Below are 18,435 nucleotides of genomic sequence, written 5' to 3' on the forward strand. Positions count from 1 at the left end.
TTCGTTTTATATCAGAAAGAAGAATGGCAAAAGGAGTGTGGTATTTTGGTTTTACAGATGAATGATGAGAGCGGGTGTGTTGGATGTAGAGAAAGAAAGGAGCGTGATTTGTATCCCCCGATTGAAGAAGATTTGTCCTATTGTGTAGCACCTCTGAGGGGTCCGGTTGTTCCTAATGTACCTTTTGCTCCTCCTGCTGACATAACTATAAAAAGGGCATCTAGTGAGAGTGACAGTGATACTGAAAAGAGTGAAAGTATTAAAAGGACTCCGTTAGCAGAGCGGACTCGCCAAGGAAGGAAGGGGCAGAAGGGGCCACAGTTAATTGCGCCGTTAAGAGAAGCTGTGGGACCACAGGGAGAAAAGATACTCATAAAGGTGCCTTTCTCTCCAGGAGACTTGGTAATATGGAAACAATCAGCTAGAAGTTACCGAGAGGACCCCGAAAGAGTAGCAAGGGTGGTTAAAATAGTGATAAAAACTCAGAATCTGGACTGGAATGATTTACAGGTATTATTGGATACTATAATGGATTCTACAGAAAAGAAGATGGTTATTAAAGCTATGAGAGAAAAGGCTCGTGAGGAGATTAGGTTGCGACAACTAAATGAAACAGTTGATGAATTGGTGCCAAGTGAGGAACCCAGGTAGGATCCAAACTCTACGGGAAGAATAAGGGCTGTAAAACGATATCAAGAATTGTTGGTGGAAGGAATTAGAACAAGAATACCTAAGACTATGAATTGGTCTAAGCTGTAATCAGTCAAGCAAGACAAGAATGAGTCTCCGTCTGCCTTTTTGGAACGGTTAAAAGACACAGCTCGGAAGTTTACTAATTTAGATGTAGAAGATCAATCAGAGAAACTTCAATTGGCATTATTGTTTTTAGAGCAATCACAAGAAGATATTAGGAAAAAGTTACAAAAGCTGGAAGGGGAAGATACTCGGAATTTGGATAAAATGTTAGAAGTAGCATGGAAAGTATACAACAACAGGGAAAAAGAAACTGCAAAAAGACAACAAGCTAGTATTTTGGCTGTAATGCAACAGACAGGGGCAGGAGGAAAATTCATTAGGAGACGAGGTCGAAGAAGAGCTAATCGCGGACAGAGGGAGATGATGAGAGGTCAGAGAGAATTTGAGTTTGCACCTAACACGGGGAGGTTAGATCCAAACCAGTGTGCATTTTGCCGACAATTGGGGCACTGGAAAAATGAATGCCCGGTTAGAGGGGAGAATATGGGGTTAGTTGGGAATACTCATGTGGGAAGATTTACGGGAGGACCAACAGAGGCAGCTCAAGCACTAGTTTTGGGAAATTATCAGAATCAAAGCTGACTAGACAAAGACCTGAGGGTAGTTTTAGAGATAGATGAGAAGGGTCAGGAATTTATGGTAGACACTGGAGCTACATATTCTGTACTTAATAGATTATTAGGACCTTTGAGTGACACAACTGTACAGGTGGTGGGGGCAACAGGGAAGCTAGAGGAACAACCATTTTTACAACCTTTAAATCTTAGGTTCGGGGGGAAAGAATTGGATCATCAATTTTTGTATATGCCAAATTGCCCCACACCCCTTCTTGGCAGAGACCTATTGTCCCGACTTAATGTGAAAATAATATTTGAAGGGGGAAGGGTGAAATTGGAGATACCTGAGGAACAAATAGCAAGCATTTTTGTGATTAAAGAAGTAGATGCCTCTCCTATTCCAGAAGAAATTGAGCAGGCTGTAGTACCCTGGGTGTGGGAGTCGGGAGTCCCCAGGAAATCTAAAGCTGCCCAGCCAGTAAAAGTAGAACTTAAAGAAGGGGCCCGACCAGTGAAGGTAAAGCAATACCCCTTGAAGCTTGAGGCAAAGAGAGGAGTAGCCCCGTTAATTAAACAATTTTTGGTTCAAGGAATATTACAGGAATGTGAATAGGAGTATAATACTCCAATTTTTCCAGTGAAAAAGCCTAATGGTAAATATCGTTTGGTACAGGACTTGAGAGCGATTAATGAAATAGTAAAGAACATACATCCAGTTGTTGCTAATCCTTATACATTGTTAACATCTGTATCGGAAGAGTTTAAATGGTTCTCTGTGATTGATCTTAAAGATGCTTTCTTCTGCATCCCACTGGCAGTAGAGAGTAGGAAATATTTTGCCTTCGAGTGGGAGAGTCCTGATTCTAGGAGAAAGAGGCAGCTTACGTGGACCAGACTGCCACAAGGGTTTAAACTCAGCCCCACTATTTTTGGAAATCAACTGGCCAAGGAGCTGGAAGAATAGAAGATAACCCAGGTAACAATATCTCCATCCTTGTATGCAGTCCTGCAGTACATGGACGACATTTTTCTGGCCACTAAAGAAAGAGACATGTGTGTGGAATTAACAATTAAACTACTTAATATGCTTGGCCAAGCAGGGTATAAGGTCTCTAAGGAAAAAGCTCAATTGATCAAAAATAGTGTTATTTATCTCGGTTGTGAGATCACACAAGGGCAGAGACGTTTGGGAGTTAACCGAATAGAGGCAATATGTGCTATTCCTTTGCCTCGTAACCATCAGGAATTGAGATCTTTTCTAGGAATGGTGGGATGGTGTTGACTGTAGATCATGAATTTCGGTCTCCTAGCCAAGCCAGTGTATGAGGCCTTGAAGCATCATCGGTTGGAATAGATGACACAACAAAAGAAGGCCTTCCAAAAATTGAAGCAGGCACTAAAGGAGGCCCCAGCCCTAGGACTCCCTGACCTGACCAAGGAATTCCAGTTGTATGTAAATGAGAGGCAAAAACTGGCATTGGAAGTCCTCACCCAGAAGGTGAGATCATGGAAGAGGCCAGTAAGATACTTCTCTAAACAACTAGATTTAGTAAGTTCCGGGTGGCCCTCGTGTTTACGAGCTGTAGCAGCAACAATAATCCTTATTCAAGAGGCCCAGAAATTGACTTTGAGGGCAAAAATGAAAGTGTTTGTTCCCCATATGGTCATGGCTGTTTTGGAGCAAAAGGGGAGTCACTGGCTATCATCAAGTCGAATGTTGCAATACCAGGCTATCCTGAGAGAACAAGATGATATTGAAATAAAGACTACTAACCATGTTAATCCAGCAGAGTTTTTATGCAGTGACCAAGAGGCTGGAAGACTGGTGCACGATTGCGTAGAAGTAATTGAACAAGTGTATGCCAGCAGACCCGACCTAAAAGATGAACCATTAGAAGACCCTGAATGAGAACTATACACTGATGGATCCAGTTTTGTTGAGAATAGGACTCGCTATGCTGAGTATGCAGTGGTAACATCAGATCAGGTAATAGAAGCAAAAGCTTTGTTACCTGGAACTTCAGCCCAGAAGGCAGAAGTAATTAGACTCACCAGAGCTCTGTACTTGAGCAAGGACAAAAGAGTTAATATCTGGACAGATTCTAAATATGCCTTTGGTGTGGTTCATGTGCATGGGGCGTTATAGAAAGAAAGGGGGCTTTTGAATTCACAGAGAACCAATATCAAGCACCGAGAAGAAGTGCTACAGCTACTGGATGCAGTACATAGTCCCAAAGCAGTTGCAGTAATACATGTTAGAAGACATCAGAATGCAGAAAGAGAAGTTTACAGAGGAAATCGATTTGCTGATGTTACAGCACGGCAAGTGGCACGGGAAGTATAGACTCAAATGGCATTAGTACCGGTAAGAACAAATCCGGCTACCCCATACCTGAATCAAGAGCCCAAATATTCAATAGAAGATAGAAAACTAATAAACTTGCTAGAGGCACAGAAGAATCAGCTCAAGTAGTATGTTACGCCGATGGGACAAATAGTAGTACCGACTCGCATAATGAAATTTATTTTGGAATCAGAACATAATAAATGCCATTGGAGAACAGAAGCATTGGTAAAATTTTTAAAGAATGAGATAATCTCTAATCAGATGTTAACAATGGCAAAAAGAATTAATGCAATGTGTCCAGTATGTTTGAAAAATAATCCAGTAGTTAAGAGACAAATACAAATGAGAAAGTTGCAAATTAGGCCACAACCAGGAGATTATTAGCAAGTTGATTTTTCTGAATTGCCTAGGGCACAGAGATACAGATACTTGTTAGTGTACGTATGTACGTTTTCAGGGTGGCCAGAAGCTTTTCCGTGTAGAACTAATCAGGCTAAGGAGGTGGTAAAAACCTTGTTAAAAGAAATAATACCAAGATTTAGAGTACCCTTAAGATTGTCGTCAGATAAGGGTCCACATTTTATAGCCGGGGTAGTGCAGGAATTAGCACGGATGTTAGACATAACCTAGAATTTGCATACTCCCTGGAGACCTCAGTCTAGTGGGCAGGTAGAAAGAATGAATCAAACTCTGAAAGGACAAATCAAAAAGATTTGCCAGGAAGCTAAACTGCACTGGCCTCAAGCTTTGCCTTTGGCCCTACTCAGGATTCGAATTAAACCGAGAGAAAAAGTAGGCGTAAGTCCATATGAGATACTATATGGCAAGCCATATCATGCAACTGTATTAAAAGAAAAGGTACATGTGAGTAGAGATCAGGCAATTGCAGAATATGTTATGTCACTTAATAAAATCTTGAATTCTTTAAGAAATACGTTACAGTGGAATAAACCGCTCACGCTGGAGAACTCTGTCCACGACATCCAGCCTGGAGACCAAGTGTACATCAAGAAGTAGATTACAGATCCGCTACGAGAATCATAGAACAGACCCCACCAAGTAATGATGACGACCTACACAGCAGTGAAAGTCCAGGAGATAGACGCTTGGATCCATTACACCAGGGTAAAGAAGGCACCGTTCCAATGAGAAACCCAGATAGCGTCTCCAACCCGGATGATCTTCCGTGCAAAGCCGCCTTCTTAATTATATTGCTGCTAGTAATCATGAGACTGGTACCCGTTCAAGGGTCTATTTTAGTACAGGTTAAAGGAACAAAGGTTACAGCCATGGAAGGGATGGATGTTCAATTAACTTGTGTTATGTTTCACAGCCAGAAAGTTGAGGCCAGTGAAGTTATTGCAATATGGCAACGGGGGGCTGAAAGAAGCCGAGGCAAGACAGAAGTCAGTTGAGATCAGGATAAACAACAAAGAAACACGGTACTGAATCTTACTAAGGTAACCACAAACGATACGGGAGAATATACATGTTTGGTCAAAATACGAGATAGTTTTGATTACAAAAGAGTGAGTATGAGTGTTTTGCCATGGACAAGAGATCGTGCTGGGAGGAAGCAAAATAGAGAACTGACCTGAGACAGAGCAGAAGACGAGACGAGCTGGTGGGAGAAGAGAGGCAAAGGTTGTAGGTGGTTGAATGTCACTAATCCTAGAATAAGGAATGCATGGTAGAGGCATGACAGAATGATGTCATCCTCACAGGGACACAGTGAAAAGAGAAGACGAGAAGCTAATGATACAATAGAACGAAATGCTGAGCAGGAAAACCTAGTAGTAAGATTAATTAGAGATTTTAAGATCATGCAGAACGTGACTAAAATAACAGCTTGTCTGCCATTACCACAGGCTGCAGGTGAACCAATTCCCTGGGGAATAATACCGGTAACCAAAATGCCTGAATCATTCAAGAATGTTTCATGGTCCTGCCAGTCAGTTCCTAAACAAGTAGAGGTATAGAGAGATTTGTGCATGACCATTCGGGCTATGACTAAAGAGGAATGTGAAATGAAACCAAATCATTTTAGTTAGATTCAAAATACCAGGAGGTGTTTGATTGCAACCCCAGTAGATGAGCCATGCAATACAGTACGAATAAGAACAAAATCCCAACGAAATGAGATGAGTTGTCAGAATATCACACAGAATTTTGATACCTAGAAAAGTTAAAAGACATTGTGAGGACCCAGTGTTTTAGAACACTATAGTTACCTTAGAGAAGTACAATAGTGCATCCAATGGTCAGGAGTAAAGAATCAGTCACATTATAGGGCCATCATCACGTCTACATCTTCCCGAGAATTCAGACCGCAGAAAGAAGATTAGAATTGTACTGAAGTTTTTACATGTGATACACAGGAAGACCAAATTAGATTGGTACCGGTGAAAATGGCATTAAAATGAAGATGTGAGTGTAAAAAGTATAATCACACAGTTAGCAGAGACTCCATGGATAGACCTATAGATTGCAGATATACTACAGTGCATAGTCCTAGAAATCTAGTCTAAGTGTTGAGACACAGACAGTAGACCACACATTTATCTTTAAATAAATCAGTAACACAAATTACCCTAAGGGTTCCCACATTGTGTCCATACTAGAAACAGAATAGATTGATTCAAAAGAAAAGACTTAAAAAGAGAGAAGAATCCCTAGAAGAGCAGTGGCATGAACCTGGCACAGGAGTACAATTTGGGTAGATATTAGAGTCATTATTCCCTCCGATAGCAACATATCGAAATAGAGAAATGCTCAACAACTTGTTAGGACAGACAGAAAGATTGGCAGCAGCTACTAAGAAGGGATTTAAAGACCTAAATTTGCAATTGCAAGCTACATCAAGAATGACCTTACAAAACAGAATGGCATTAGATTTGCTACTGTTAAAAGAACATGGAGTTTGTGGTTACCTGAGTAGGAGAATAGATCATTGCTGTGTACACATTCCAAATGTTACACTTGAAGTGGAGAAAGATATTTCCCAATTGGCAGAAGTGGAAACAAAAACCAAGGAAATTGAAAGAGAAGCACAGCATAATTAGATAAGAGCAGTATTTGATTCTTTGGAGCTTCACCTGTCTGGCTAGATTACTTCCGTTATACAGTATGTACTAATGCTTTTGGTATTTTTAGTGACTATATGGATTGTATATAGATGTCTTTTAGGTGTGATTGAAAAGGAAAAGAAGCGATCTATCCGGTTGCTGAAGGTGATGACCCGTGGGCAGCAGAACGAAGAACATCCCCCACCTTGCTATGAAGATGTTACTGTCAATACCGTTGGTTGAGCATCCTTGCAGCAGGACTGAAGGATGCTCAAAAGGGGGGAAATGTTGGAAAAGAAATGAAATTTAGCAAAATGTTTTATTATAGTTTAGTTATGAGTTTTGTGTGAATTGGTTTGTAAAAATAATTTTGTAGCCGTTGATATTATGTGATTGAGTTTTGTGTAACCCTGGCAAGTAGCTTTAGAAACCTAATAAACATTAAGCCAGGGTAGGAGAGTAAGAAGACTAACCGGTTTGGGGATAGCATACAATAGGACAGGTAGAAGATTTATGATTTTGTTCGTGAACTAGGGAATGTATTACAAGGGTCCGTAGTTTGGCGAAGGGCCACTGTTTCTTGGAGACTTTGTTATGAATTGCTTGTGTATAAAAGGAAAACACCCATGTGTGAATTTTGGGGTTCTGTTTTTGGGGACGCTAGTCCGCAGGCCCCCGGGCCCTTCAATAAAGCGCCGCACAAAACTTATCCGAGTTTTGTGTCCTTTATCATTCGGGCAACAGGGGACAGCCTTGTTTGGGCACATGAGGGACCAGAGACAAGGGGAGGAAATCCAGGACACAGGAAAAGCGTTTTACAAATGGATTTGTGTTGATCCCCACACTTAAAATGCTGATGTGCATTCCCTTACATGCACTCCAGTGCAATGGACTTGCTGGTGTTGTGGGTGCAGCTACAGAGCACTGATGCTGTAGGGCTGGAAGCTTTTTTACCTGATTAACTTGACAAATGTGCTCCTGCTGTTGCTGAACCTGGAGCACAGGCTGGAGTCTGCAAAGACACCCTGTGAAATGGGCTGCTCTGATCTACAGCTGTGCAATCCTGTGGTATCGCCATATATCCACAAAGGACTGGAGCTTTTGGCCTTGTAGGAGAGATGTCTTGGGCAGTCCAGTAAAGGCTTTTTCTGTGCTCTTTCTGTGCTGTTTCTGTGCTGGTTCTATTTGTCTTTCAGCGGGTACACATCCTTTGACTCCTGGCCTCTTGCTCCCCTGCTGATCTGGTTTCTTCCCTTTCATATTTTTCCTCTGCTCCTATTCTGGCTTTTTTTTGTATTCCCTCCTCTTCTCCCAGTCTAACCTCACCATATGTGCTCAATGGTGTATTAACTATTAGAGATTTCAGCTGGAGTTTGGGAACAGTCGTGGAAATGGTCTCATGCTCTGCCTTCCTCCTCCTTCTATGTCCGAGTCTGAATCCTGATCAACAGCATTTTTGCAATTTTCTCTAGGTATCTGTAAATTAGCAGAAACACAGATTACAAGCCAGGCTGGCACCTACAGCCACAGAGAGCCTCTGGGCAAGTGCCTGGCACACCTGTGGCTGTGGGTGTCTCTGGGAATGCAACAGGGCTGCATGGCACTGCTGCCTCTCTGTGGAGCAAAACCCAAGCACTGTCAGCAGTGAGGAGTCTCAGTCCATCATGGTTACTAAAGTGGATTTTGTGCTACACTTAGAAGCTTTCAAAACAGTGTGCTAGCTTTGGTTAGCCCAGCCTGGCTTTATCCAGCTGGTACAGGACTTTGCACTAAATAACTTCATCTATTTCTGCAGTTACAGCATGCGCTTCTATCTGGAAGCAAAATATTTACTTATTTGCTTTTAATTATTTATGGAAATGAAATAGCATCCATATCTCAAATTTTTCCATGAAAATGAATACTCTTGTAGTTCAAATCTGTGGCCATGAAAGAAAGAACAGTTCCCCAGTGTTGCTTATATTGTTTATTTGTTTTTAACTTCAAAACACAGATAATTTTCTCAAAACAAATAGAGTAATGGAGGGAATGGAATTGGGCTCTCTTAGTAACTTTCCCAAGAAACACATCTGGAAGAGCATATTTTTGCAAAACAACTACATTTCAGCACACCCAGACAGCAAGATTTCAGAAGTTCATAAAGAGCAGAGGTTAGCAAAAAGTGTTGCTGGTTTTTTATTTTTATTTTTTCCCTGTTTAAGTTGCAAATGGCACTAAATGAACCCACAATTTCCATGGCTAACATAGAGACATTTTAAAAGAAGTCTTTGAGTATGCAGTTAATTTACAAGATGGGCAATTATGAAAACATACTCTCTCATTTTAATTCTGTAAAATAAACTTGGTGATATAACTGGATGGATATTGTAACATCTGGTAGTCTGGCAACTGATTTAGGCCTACAGTATAGCTGTTTAAATCATTATCATTAATTGCTACTTAGTTGGGTTTAAAAAAAGTCACTTTTTATCCATAGGTAGGTAAAAAAATTTTCTTTAGAATAAAAGTGGAGTGTTGAATTCTATTTTGTAAATAGCTCTGATGCTACCCCTCATCAGTACTCTTAAAACCTAAGTCAGGTTTCATAACCTGTACATATCTTGGTCCACCTTCAGAGGAAGGTAGAAAAACAATCAGTTTGGAGACGGATCAGTAAAATCAAATTAGCTTTCCTGAATCAGAATGCCACAGCCAGGCCCTGCTCACCAGGAAGGTCAGTGGGGATGGGAATAATTCTGCAAACCAATGAGGAAAATGTGAAGCCAGACTTACAGAAAATACCAGACTAGTATTTTCAATGTATTACAACTCCTAGTCCTTGCATAGACACACACAGAGTCAGGCACAGGCCACCAGAGGATGGCCTATGAAGACAGGCAGAGAGCTGGAGCTCGTTACTCTGGAGAAGGCTTTGGGGAAACCTCACAACAGCCTTCCAGAACGAAACGGAAGCCTACAAGAAAGATGGAGAGGGACTTTTACAAGTGATAGGACAAGGGGGAAAGACTTTAAACAGGAAGACTGTAGGTTTAGATTAGATATTAGGAAGAAATTCTTCACTAAAATTCTTCACACTGCAACAGGTTGGCCAGGGAACTGTGGGTGCTCCATCCATGGAAGCATTCAAGGCCAGGCTGGAAGGGGCTCTGAGCGACCTGGTCTAGTGGAAGGTGTACCTGCCCATGGCACGGGGGTTGGAATGAGGAAATGTATAAGGTTCCTTCCAATACAAAGTATTCTCTGTTCCTATGACCAGACACACTCCCATGAGATGCCTGTGAGGTCTGGGAGCCCTATAATGGGCACACCTGCAGGGGGTAGAAGGCTTTTTCCACCACCTTGCAGCCTTTGGAGCTGTAGCAGCTCCACAGCAATCTCAGCAGGGCCAGTCTTCTCCTACAGCCATGGCTGTGAAGTACCACAGAGCTAAAACAATCACCTATGTCTGTGACTGTTAAAGAGCAAAAGACATTCTTGGAACTGTAGTCCAGGATTGATAACATTTGCATAGGAAATTATTAGTTAATTTTGCTAGCTAATGCCTGCTCTCCTGAAGTCAGTCTTTCTTTTCCTGCATGCATGTGAAATTAAGTGTTTCTGGCACTGAGTGTGCTGCCCACATTTTAATGATCTTTTTGGAGCATTTTGTACCTACATAGAAGGAAAATATCTCTTTACCATCTGATTTGCTTGAGTTGTATAGTCATCAGTGGTATAGCAAGAAACAGATGGGATGGGAATTAGTAAATTACTCAAGCGCTGCTCTGTAGAGGGTCTTCCTGAACACAAAGTGTGTGTGCATTAAACAGCCACAAAACTTACAATCTATCACATTCAATATTGGGGTTATTGGATGGTGTATCAAAAATACCAAAATACACTTCCCTGTTTGCTGGAGGTGGGGTGTTGGTTGGGCTTCCCACCCCAGAATCAGGGCTTGGTGCAGGGTGCATTTCTGGTGCATACTTCTCTTCTTTCTGAGAAGGCTGTGGCTGCTTTGGTTTGAGGTTTTTGAAACGTTTGAGCTTCACAGGGTCCTTGGCTTCCTTGGCACAATGGAACAAGATGAAAATGTCCCTTCGAAATTTGGAGCTCATTCCAAAGTAGATAATGGGGTTGTAGAAGCTGGCAGACTTAGCAAACAAACTGGCAAGGATGCTGGTGAGGTTGGGCACAGGGTGACCATAGGCAGACCATATAGAGATGACAGCATATGGTGACCAGGCAATAATGAAGGCTGTGCAAATGACAATAGAGACCTAAAAGACAGAAGAAGAATAATGTTAAATCTATTTTGGAAGACTACATCAGGGGAGAAAAACACTGAGAATAATAACTTGAACACTTGCTGGAAGGGAAAGGTCTGGATTGCCCTGAAGTTCTGGCTTATAGGAGAATATGAACAAAGAAGTAGTTTGCTTTGACGAAGCCAGGAAGACCTAGGAGCTACGTATTGAATTTTGTCATGGTGGTGTGGTTAAGAAATGCCTCATCTAACAGAGTGAAAATAGCTGCATTCTCATATGTTTATATGAATACAGAGGGTTTCAGGTAGACTTAACTAAACAGGGAGTAAACTGAAATCTGCACTCTAAACTGCACTCTAAATTCTGAGTATGCTCAGCAGTAGTGTAACTTCTGAAAGAAAAGAGCATATGCCAAACCATATTTTTGGGGTTTGTGCTGTAAAACGAGCTCCAATTATATTTAGATTATTTTTCAAATGTGATGTAGCACCAATATTAACCAGCTGATGCAGTAGAAATTTTAAACAAACTGCATATCCTTCACTGACTTCAGACTCTGTCACTAGAGTTATAAAGAAATGAAATACAATTGATTGGTTTTATTCTCTTCTGTTCTAGCTGAGATCAATTTTTGGAAAGACAGGTTTCATTGACATGAATCCCACCCGGTATGAAACCCAAACTCACCCTGGTGACATCCCGCTCTATTCTCCTCTGTCTGTCTGTGGGATCACCCAGTCCTGTCAATGCATGGCTTAGTTTGACCGTGTTGATGATGGACACATACGAGAAGACCATGACTGAGACAGGCAGGAAAAAGCAGCAGATAAAAATGGAGACAATGTAGGACTTGTAGATTGTGGAGAAGTTGGCTTTTGCCCAGTCTATCTCACATGTGCCATACATGCGATCTGGAAAGCAAGAATAAGTTGGTTAGCATTTTTAGAATATTGATCTGCTTTTGAGCAATAATTTATTAGTTAAAATGCTGTATTTTTCTTCTGTCAAGCACTACAGAATGGATCTTTCTGATTTAATGAGACATGACATTACTTCCTACATAAACAATTTTTCAAGACCATTTAGACTGTAACAAATTTTAATGTGTATTATCATTCTGTAGAGTTTGTAACTGCCAGAGTAAATCCATAATGCACAAACTGTTGTTTCAGGATAGGAAACTGACACTTTATTTAAAAAAATAATTTATATCCTTGAGTGATATGTACTCTTATTTGTCATAATACTCTACATAGTAACTTCCTAAGATGAGCTCTGTTACAGCATAACAAGAAATTCATTGACAGTATGCCAAATGTAAAAAGTCACTACTTACATAACTAAGCAGGAAATAAAAAAAATTGAGGCTTCTTGAGGTAATGGAAGTTCTCTCTGCAGTGAGAGCCATGAGACTAAATTGATACAGCTAATGATAAAGATTATGAGAAGATAAAACATATTAATATTTAGAAAGATATGAGACCTTTCAGTAAATGGGAAGCACACAGTCCTGCAACACAGAGATGCAGGTTTTTAAAAGGAAGTCAGGCAGATTGCAGGGTCTACCACTAGTGAGACAAGAGCTGAGCAGGGGCTTATGGAAAAGGTAGTGGGAATAATGTGTAGTCTCTGGCTCAAACACTTTTATGAATTACAGTTGACTTCTTTAGGTCTCCTGATGTGTTTGCAAAGATGACCTCATAGAAAACTTGAGTTCTATAACCGTAGAGGTTTTTCTATAGATTGTGAATTGCGAATTTTTCTTTTTAAGTGGAAAAAGCTGTGGCAGCAAATAGAATTACAAATAAATAAAGCATGAATCAAAAATAGGAAAGTCAAGTATTAACAGGTCCTGGAGATACAATACAGGTGAAGACTACATGGTTTAGCAGCAGATATCTCCTTAATATCCACTGGTAATTTTGAAGAAAAAGAATTCCCTTAATTCCTCACAGGTAATAGGAGATTTGAACAGGAGGAATTAAATGAGCAAAAGGCTAAAATCTCTTTCATGATTCTCATCAAAAAGAGCTCAGTATTTTTATCACCAAAATCTCTAGATGTTGCAGTCTGAATGTGTTCTGTAATAGAAATAGATTTTTCTCTCCTTCGTCTTTTCCGTCAGTAGACCTCAAGATTCAAAGATATAGCCATAAAATCTGGCTTAATTCTGGGTTTCTGCTTTTGAAAACTTTTGCCTGAAAAATGAAACCTCCTTCAGATGACAGGAGAAGAAAATCCGGCAGATTTTCCACAAGTCAGAATTCAGAGCTATGTTTTTCCCCTCCACAGGGACAAAAACAAGTGGCTTTCCCAAAAACTGGTGGGGTCCTGGGGGCCCCTGAGGATATTGTGTAGTAATGAAAGGCTGAGGTAGCCAGCTGTAACGTGCTGTGCTCTGCTGGTGCCTGCAGCTGGACTTGCTGCTGCTGGGCTCCCACATCTCTGTGGGTGCCCTCACTGGAGGTGTGTTCAGAGACAGCCCAGGAACCCAGAATTGCTGAGAGTCTCAGTAGGGCAAAGCACTCCTAGAAGCAGTCTTGAAAACCACTGCCAAGGAATTGAATTCAAACAGAGTCCATGGAGGCACTTGAATGTCCTGACAAAGTAGTGTTGCCCAAAAAGTCCCTGGCTCCAGTTTAAGGCCAAAACCAGACATCAGAAGTACCCCTATAAATGAAGAGCTGATGGATTAATGTAAAAAGAACATAGGTCACCAGAAGATACATAGAAAATTACCAGTCAAAACCAACCAAGTTTATGACAGTCCAGAATGCAAAAATATGACATAGAATTCACACAGTCTAATAAACAGTGTGAATTAGTCTCAAACCAAAGGTCCATTGAGGCAAATATCTTGGCAGTATTTTGTTTTGTGAAGGATAGAACATTTAACCAACCATAGGATGGCTGCTTTCCTCACACCCATACTTCAAGGGTCCAGAGATATCTCAAAGCTTACATATTTAGTAAATAAGAGAATATATACACATAGCTGCTTCAGTAAGTCTCCACAAATTTCATGACTTCTCAAAGAATGCAGAGGCCTACAGAATCCAGACGGGTAACTGCTGGACAATGTCAGTCACATGATTTCAGTTGTTGGGACTTCTGTATCATTACCATTTGTTCCTAGATATTTGGTTTGTCAAATTCTTACAGGCTTAAATTGAGGCAATTTCTCCATCTTTCCCCCTTGAAGAAATTTTCTGGTCTGTCACATGCCTTAGGCACTGAATTTCTACAGTGTTCACTACACAAATTTTTTCCTTTTTTCCCTCACCCTCCTTTTTTGATATGGCCTTATCTTGCACCCTAATTCTTTCTTGCACTCACAAACTTTCCAACACTTCAAGTTCCTTTGCTACATAAATTTTCATATTTTCAACAAATTGTTTTGCCAAATCTTTCTGGCTTGTCTTATTATAGTTTCAAGTTTAACTTGCTGGAACTTGTGTTCTTTGCTAGTTTCCTAAACTTGACAGTTTTTGAAAGATGTCTTTTGATAGTTTTCTTTATCTCACTCCTTAACCATGCCAAGTATTTCTGGCCTCTCTTTTTCCATAGGCAATATGCACTTGGTCCAAGTCTTTCCTGTGATATCTTAAAAAAAAATCTCTTTATAGCTGATACCAAAGCAAGCAACGCTCTGCACCTACGTCATGCACAATGAATGATTTCCTCAGTTCCACTGATAATTGGTATGGTTTATCACAAACAGCAAGGAAGAAAGGTAAGATTATCTTTGTTAAGTGGAGAGGTGCCAGGTAAGTACAACTGAGAGATACCTGTTACCTGTATAACTGCCCCAGCCAAGCAATGGAGCTGCAGACCAGAAGAAAGCGGCCACCCAAATGAGAACCAGCGCCACCGACATGCTGCTGTTGCTGATGCAGTGACCTGCAATGGCATGCCTGGGTCAGAAAATAGTACTTGCAAAGGCAAACATATCTCTGAAATCCAAATGCACTCCTATACCACCAGCTAATAAGTAAAACAGCTATTTAAAAAATTAAGGTAGAAAAATGTATATTCATAAGAAAAGCTTGATTTTGAAAGCATCTGTCAGTCTTGTGTTCACACTGAAGAGCGGAAATGAATGTTTTTTAAGCAGGAGACAATGAGTTTGTTGAGAGCTCTGGAACTGGTGAATTTTGTGTTAGACTAATGCTTTGTAATTTTGTAAAATGAAGGATGCAGTTGTATTTTACATAGAAATTACCAAGATAAATCTAAATTCAGGAGATTTTCTTACTGACATCAAGGTTTTTCCTTGTCAAAAAGGAGAAACTAGTCCAGCCTGTATTCACCATTTGATACAAATGATTCAATCTGTCCTGCTGTTGCCATACACTGTGGTTATTTTTTCATTTATGTGGGAAATATTTATGCATCCACCAATGTTTGTTCCTCAACATTTCTGAGTACTGACATTATACTGAGTACTTGCTCAAATTGAGATTCATACATAAATTATGCACACCATCAGATGGATATGTGGTAGAGCTTCACGAAAGAGAACTGTGGGTTTTGAATATGACTTCTTAACAGGCAATGAATAGAAGATGTAGGATTACATCACAGCAAAACTATCAGCTCCAGCAGCAGTTCATGCTGAAAGTTAGCTTCAACAAGTTTATCATTGCACCCAACTGCAGAAGAACTTTCTGTGGAAAAAAATTACCACCCTGCAGAAGTTCTTATCACAGCAAATGCTGCTTGTGCTAGTAAAGAGAAAAACTCATCTGATGCAGCCCATGTACTTGCAAATGCTTTCCCTGCAGACATTGATAGGCTCCTGCCCGAAAGATGTTGCAGGCAACTTGCAACAAAGGCATGAAAATTGATCTGATCCCTGACCAGAAACTTCTCAAACTTCATCTCATAGAAGAGTGAATATTTTTAAGTGAGATCGAGACCAGGATGTATAACTTAGGAGCTTGTATAACTTATCATTTGAGTCACATTTTGAGGAGTAGAGAAGGTCAGCAGTACCTGGGGTATCTTTGGCACAAGGATGAATTTACCCATGATGACCCAAGCACACTTGTAATAACTTGGCTCTTACTGGAGTTAACCCTGAAGGTTTCTATGAGAACATGTTTGTAATGTAAATGACTGTATTATGTTCTGTTTTTCAATGTGTTTAATTTATATTTAGTATAGCCTGCCTGACTGATAATAGTGACTGAGAGAAGTACAGATTTGCACCAGGTCCAGTGAAGGCAGAACTGGACTTGCCTTTATTCCTTACCTCTCTCAGGATGGCAGCCCTTGATATAGCGTGTCACACTGATCACTGTAAGGGTATTAATGCTAGCCAGGCCAAAGAGAAGTGTCAGGAAGCCATCAACCTGAAAAACAAAGCAGTACAGGATGTTCTGTTACTGCCGAGAGTTGAGGGGGAAAAGAACCACAGGAATTTCTCCTGTCATTTTCATGTTAATGAACTTGAAAGTTTTTCCAGAAACTCAACTATCAGGGAAATGCAAAATGTCAGGTGCAGTTATCTTCTATAGGATCAGTGAGCAAGTAAATGTTCAAAAATTATATAAGTGCTCTGTCATGTACATACAATAAGCAAGCAAGCACACCCTTACATCTTCCCTTAAATGACTTGTTAAATGAAGGAGAAAAACTTTGAACTGGAAAGAAGAAAAGCCCTGAACATGCAAAAATGCCCTGGATGCAGCTGCCCTGCTTGTACAGAACAAACATGCAAACCGATCCTAAGAAATTTAGGCCAAATACGGAAGAACTAGGAGGTGAACGGCTGGGCTGAGTGAAAAAAATTTTTTTTCTTTTTTTTAATAGACTCCAAAACCTAAATAGATGCAGTACATTGAGTCTCAATGACTGGTGTTGCTGGGTGCCTGCTATTTCTGAAGCTCTGATCCTCATCCCCTGGCTGTGACGCAGGCAGAGCTGGGCACTCTGTGGCTCCTGCTGACATCAGTGCCTCAGCCATGTCCTGGGGTGGCCACAGCTCTGTGAGCTTTATAACCAGGAAGTTCTGTCAGCTATAGCAGACACAGATGCAGCCATCTGCTAGGGAGCACTCTGTGGCTGGGAAATGATCCAGGCAAAATGCTGACAGCCAGTCCCTTAGTTTTTTGGAATCTTGCAACAATATATTAAACTGTCCAGAGCAGAGGAGCTCTTGGAGGTGCCAGTTTTACACCTAGTGAAGCAAGAATATTAAGCGTCTCTGGACAGTAACTTGGCATTAAAATACTGGAAGTTTTGGCCGAAAGGCACATCATTATTCTATGGAACAAACTCTGTCTTTGTATGAATGGCCACAACTCCTGTGGAATTCCATTTATCCCAGCACTGAATCTGGGGCTTTAATCCAGGCTTAAATCTAAGACCCTGGCAGATTGTATAAATTTGGTGAAGTGTTAGAAAAGGGACAACTTCATCTCTTCTTTCACTGGTGCTTTTCCTTACTACCAGTGTCCTCATATTGACACTAAATACTTCTTTTTGCCATCTTTTACAGACCCACCACATTTTAAACACACTCAAGGCTTGCTACTACAACAATCTACACTCACCTGTGTTCTGATTAGAGTCAGCTCATGCTTGGTGTAGGAATGCAACCATGTTTAAAACAGACTTTTTTGGATGTTTCAGCTACTTGCTAGAAGCTGCATTTGACTGAATTTGGCCTGCTGTGTGCTGTGGATGTTGGTGAAATACCTGGATATGTAAATGTGCTCCGCATTTCATTATCCTTACTGGTGCAAACAGCTGCCACTTCTCCATTTGCTCTAACAATGCTTCATAGATGCCGAAAACACAATGACTATAATCTTAAGGAATTGCACTAGTTATTAGATTAGAAAGGAAAGAGTATTTCAACAAGAATGCAAATGAACACTTTGAAATTAAGCCTAAAGAGCTATGAGATTGAATACTAAAAGAGTAGAAGGCTTCTCACTGTGTATCATAGGCCTATGTTAAAAGCAGGGGAGTTTTTCTGAAATAGATCTGTTTGTTTTATCACTGGCAGATGTGGCCATTTTTCTCCTACCCTCCTTCCCTGATGTCAGACCAAAGAGAGACAATTATATCAAGTGGTCAGTTCAAACAGCATTTGAGCACATCTACAAGGGAGGAAGGTGGGTCTAAAAATACACTCTTGGCCTTTAAGATGCTGTCATCATAAGAAAGAAAAGCCTAAATGTTTTCTTTGGAGTGGTGCCTTGCTAAAAAAATGTGGTTTTATGTAAATCAACATAGTTCATAGGATTGAGCCATTGTCAGTACCAGATCTTGTTTGCATACTATTTCATATCAGCATTTCATCTGACCTGCAGGTGTGGGGGCTACCACCAGAGATGTTACCAGGGCCAAATGGCTTGTAAGTGGCTAAGTGGCAGCAGCAGCCTCCCAGGGCAGCTGTCACTGCTTCCATGCTGGCCACAGGCTTGGTGGCTTGGGACAAGTGACAGTGGGAA

At 40.7% G+C, this 18,435-nt stretch overlaps 1 protein-coding gene across 2 annotated transcripts in view; it reads right to left on the bottom strand.

Annotated features, from left to right (window-relative positions):
• Nucleotides 1-9,896: 9,896 nt before the first annotated feature.
• Nucleotides 9,897-18,435, bottom strand: part of LOC135444949 (opsin-5-like) — a 29,936-nt gene continuing 21,397 nt past the window's right edge. For both annotated transcript variants that reach the window (XM_064707007.1, XM_064707008.1), the window contains 4 exons: nt 16,227-16,326; nt 14,768-14,872; nt 11,660-11,883; nt 9,897-10,984 (listed from right to left, as the gene is read on the bottom strand). In XM_064707007.1, coding sequence (XP_064563077.1) covers nt 10,544-10,984; nt 11,660-11,883; nt 14,768-14,872; nt 16,227-16,326 — 870 coding nt within the window. In that variant the 3' untranslated portion in view covers nt 9,897-10,543. The remainder of the gene's footprint in view (nt 10,985-11,659; nt 11,884-14,767; nt 14,873-16,226; nt 16,327-18,435) is intronic.

This window comes from Zonotrichia leucophrys, chromosome 3, assembly GCF_028769735.1.
Source record: "Zonotrichia leucophrys gambelii isolate GWCS_2022_RI chromosome 3, RI_Zleu_2.0, whole genome shotgun sequence".
NCBI lineage: Eukaryota > Metazoa > Chordata > Aves > Passeriformes > Passerellidae > Zonotrichia > Zonotrichia leucophrys.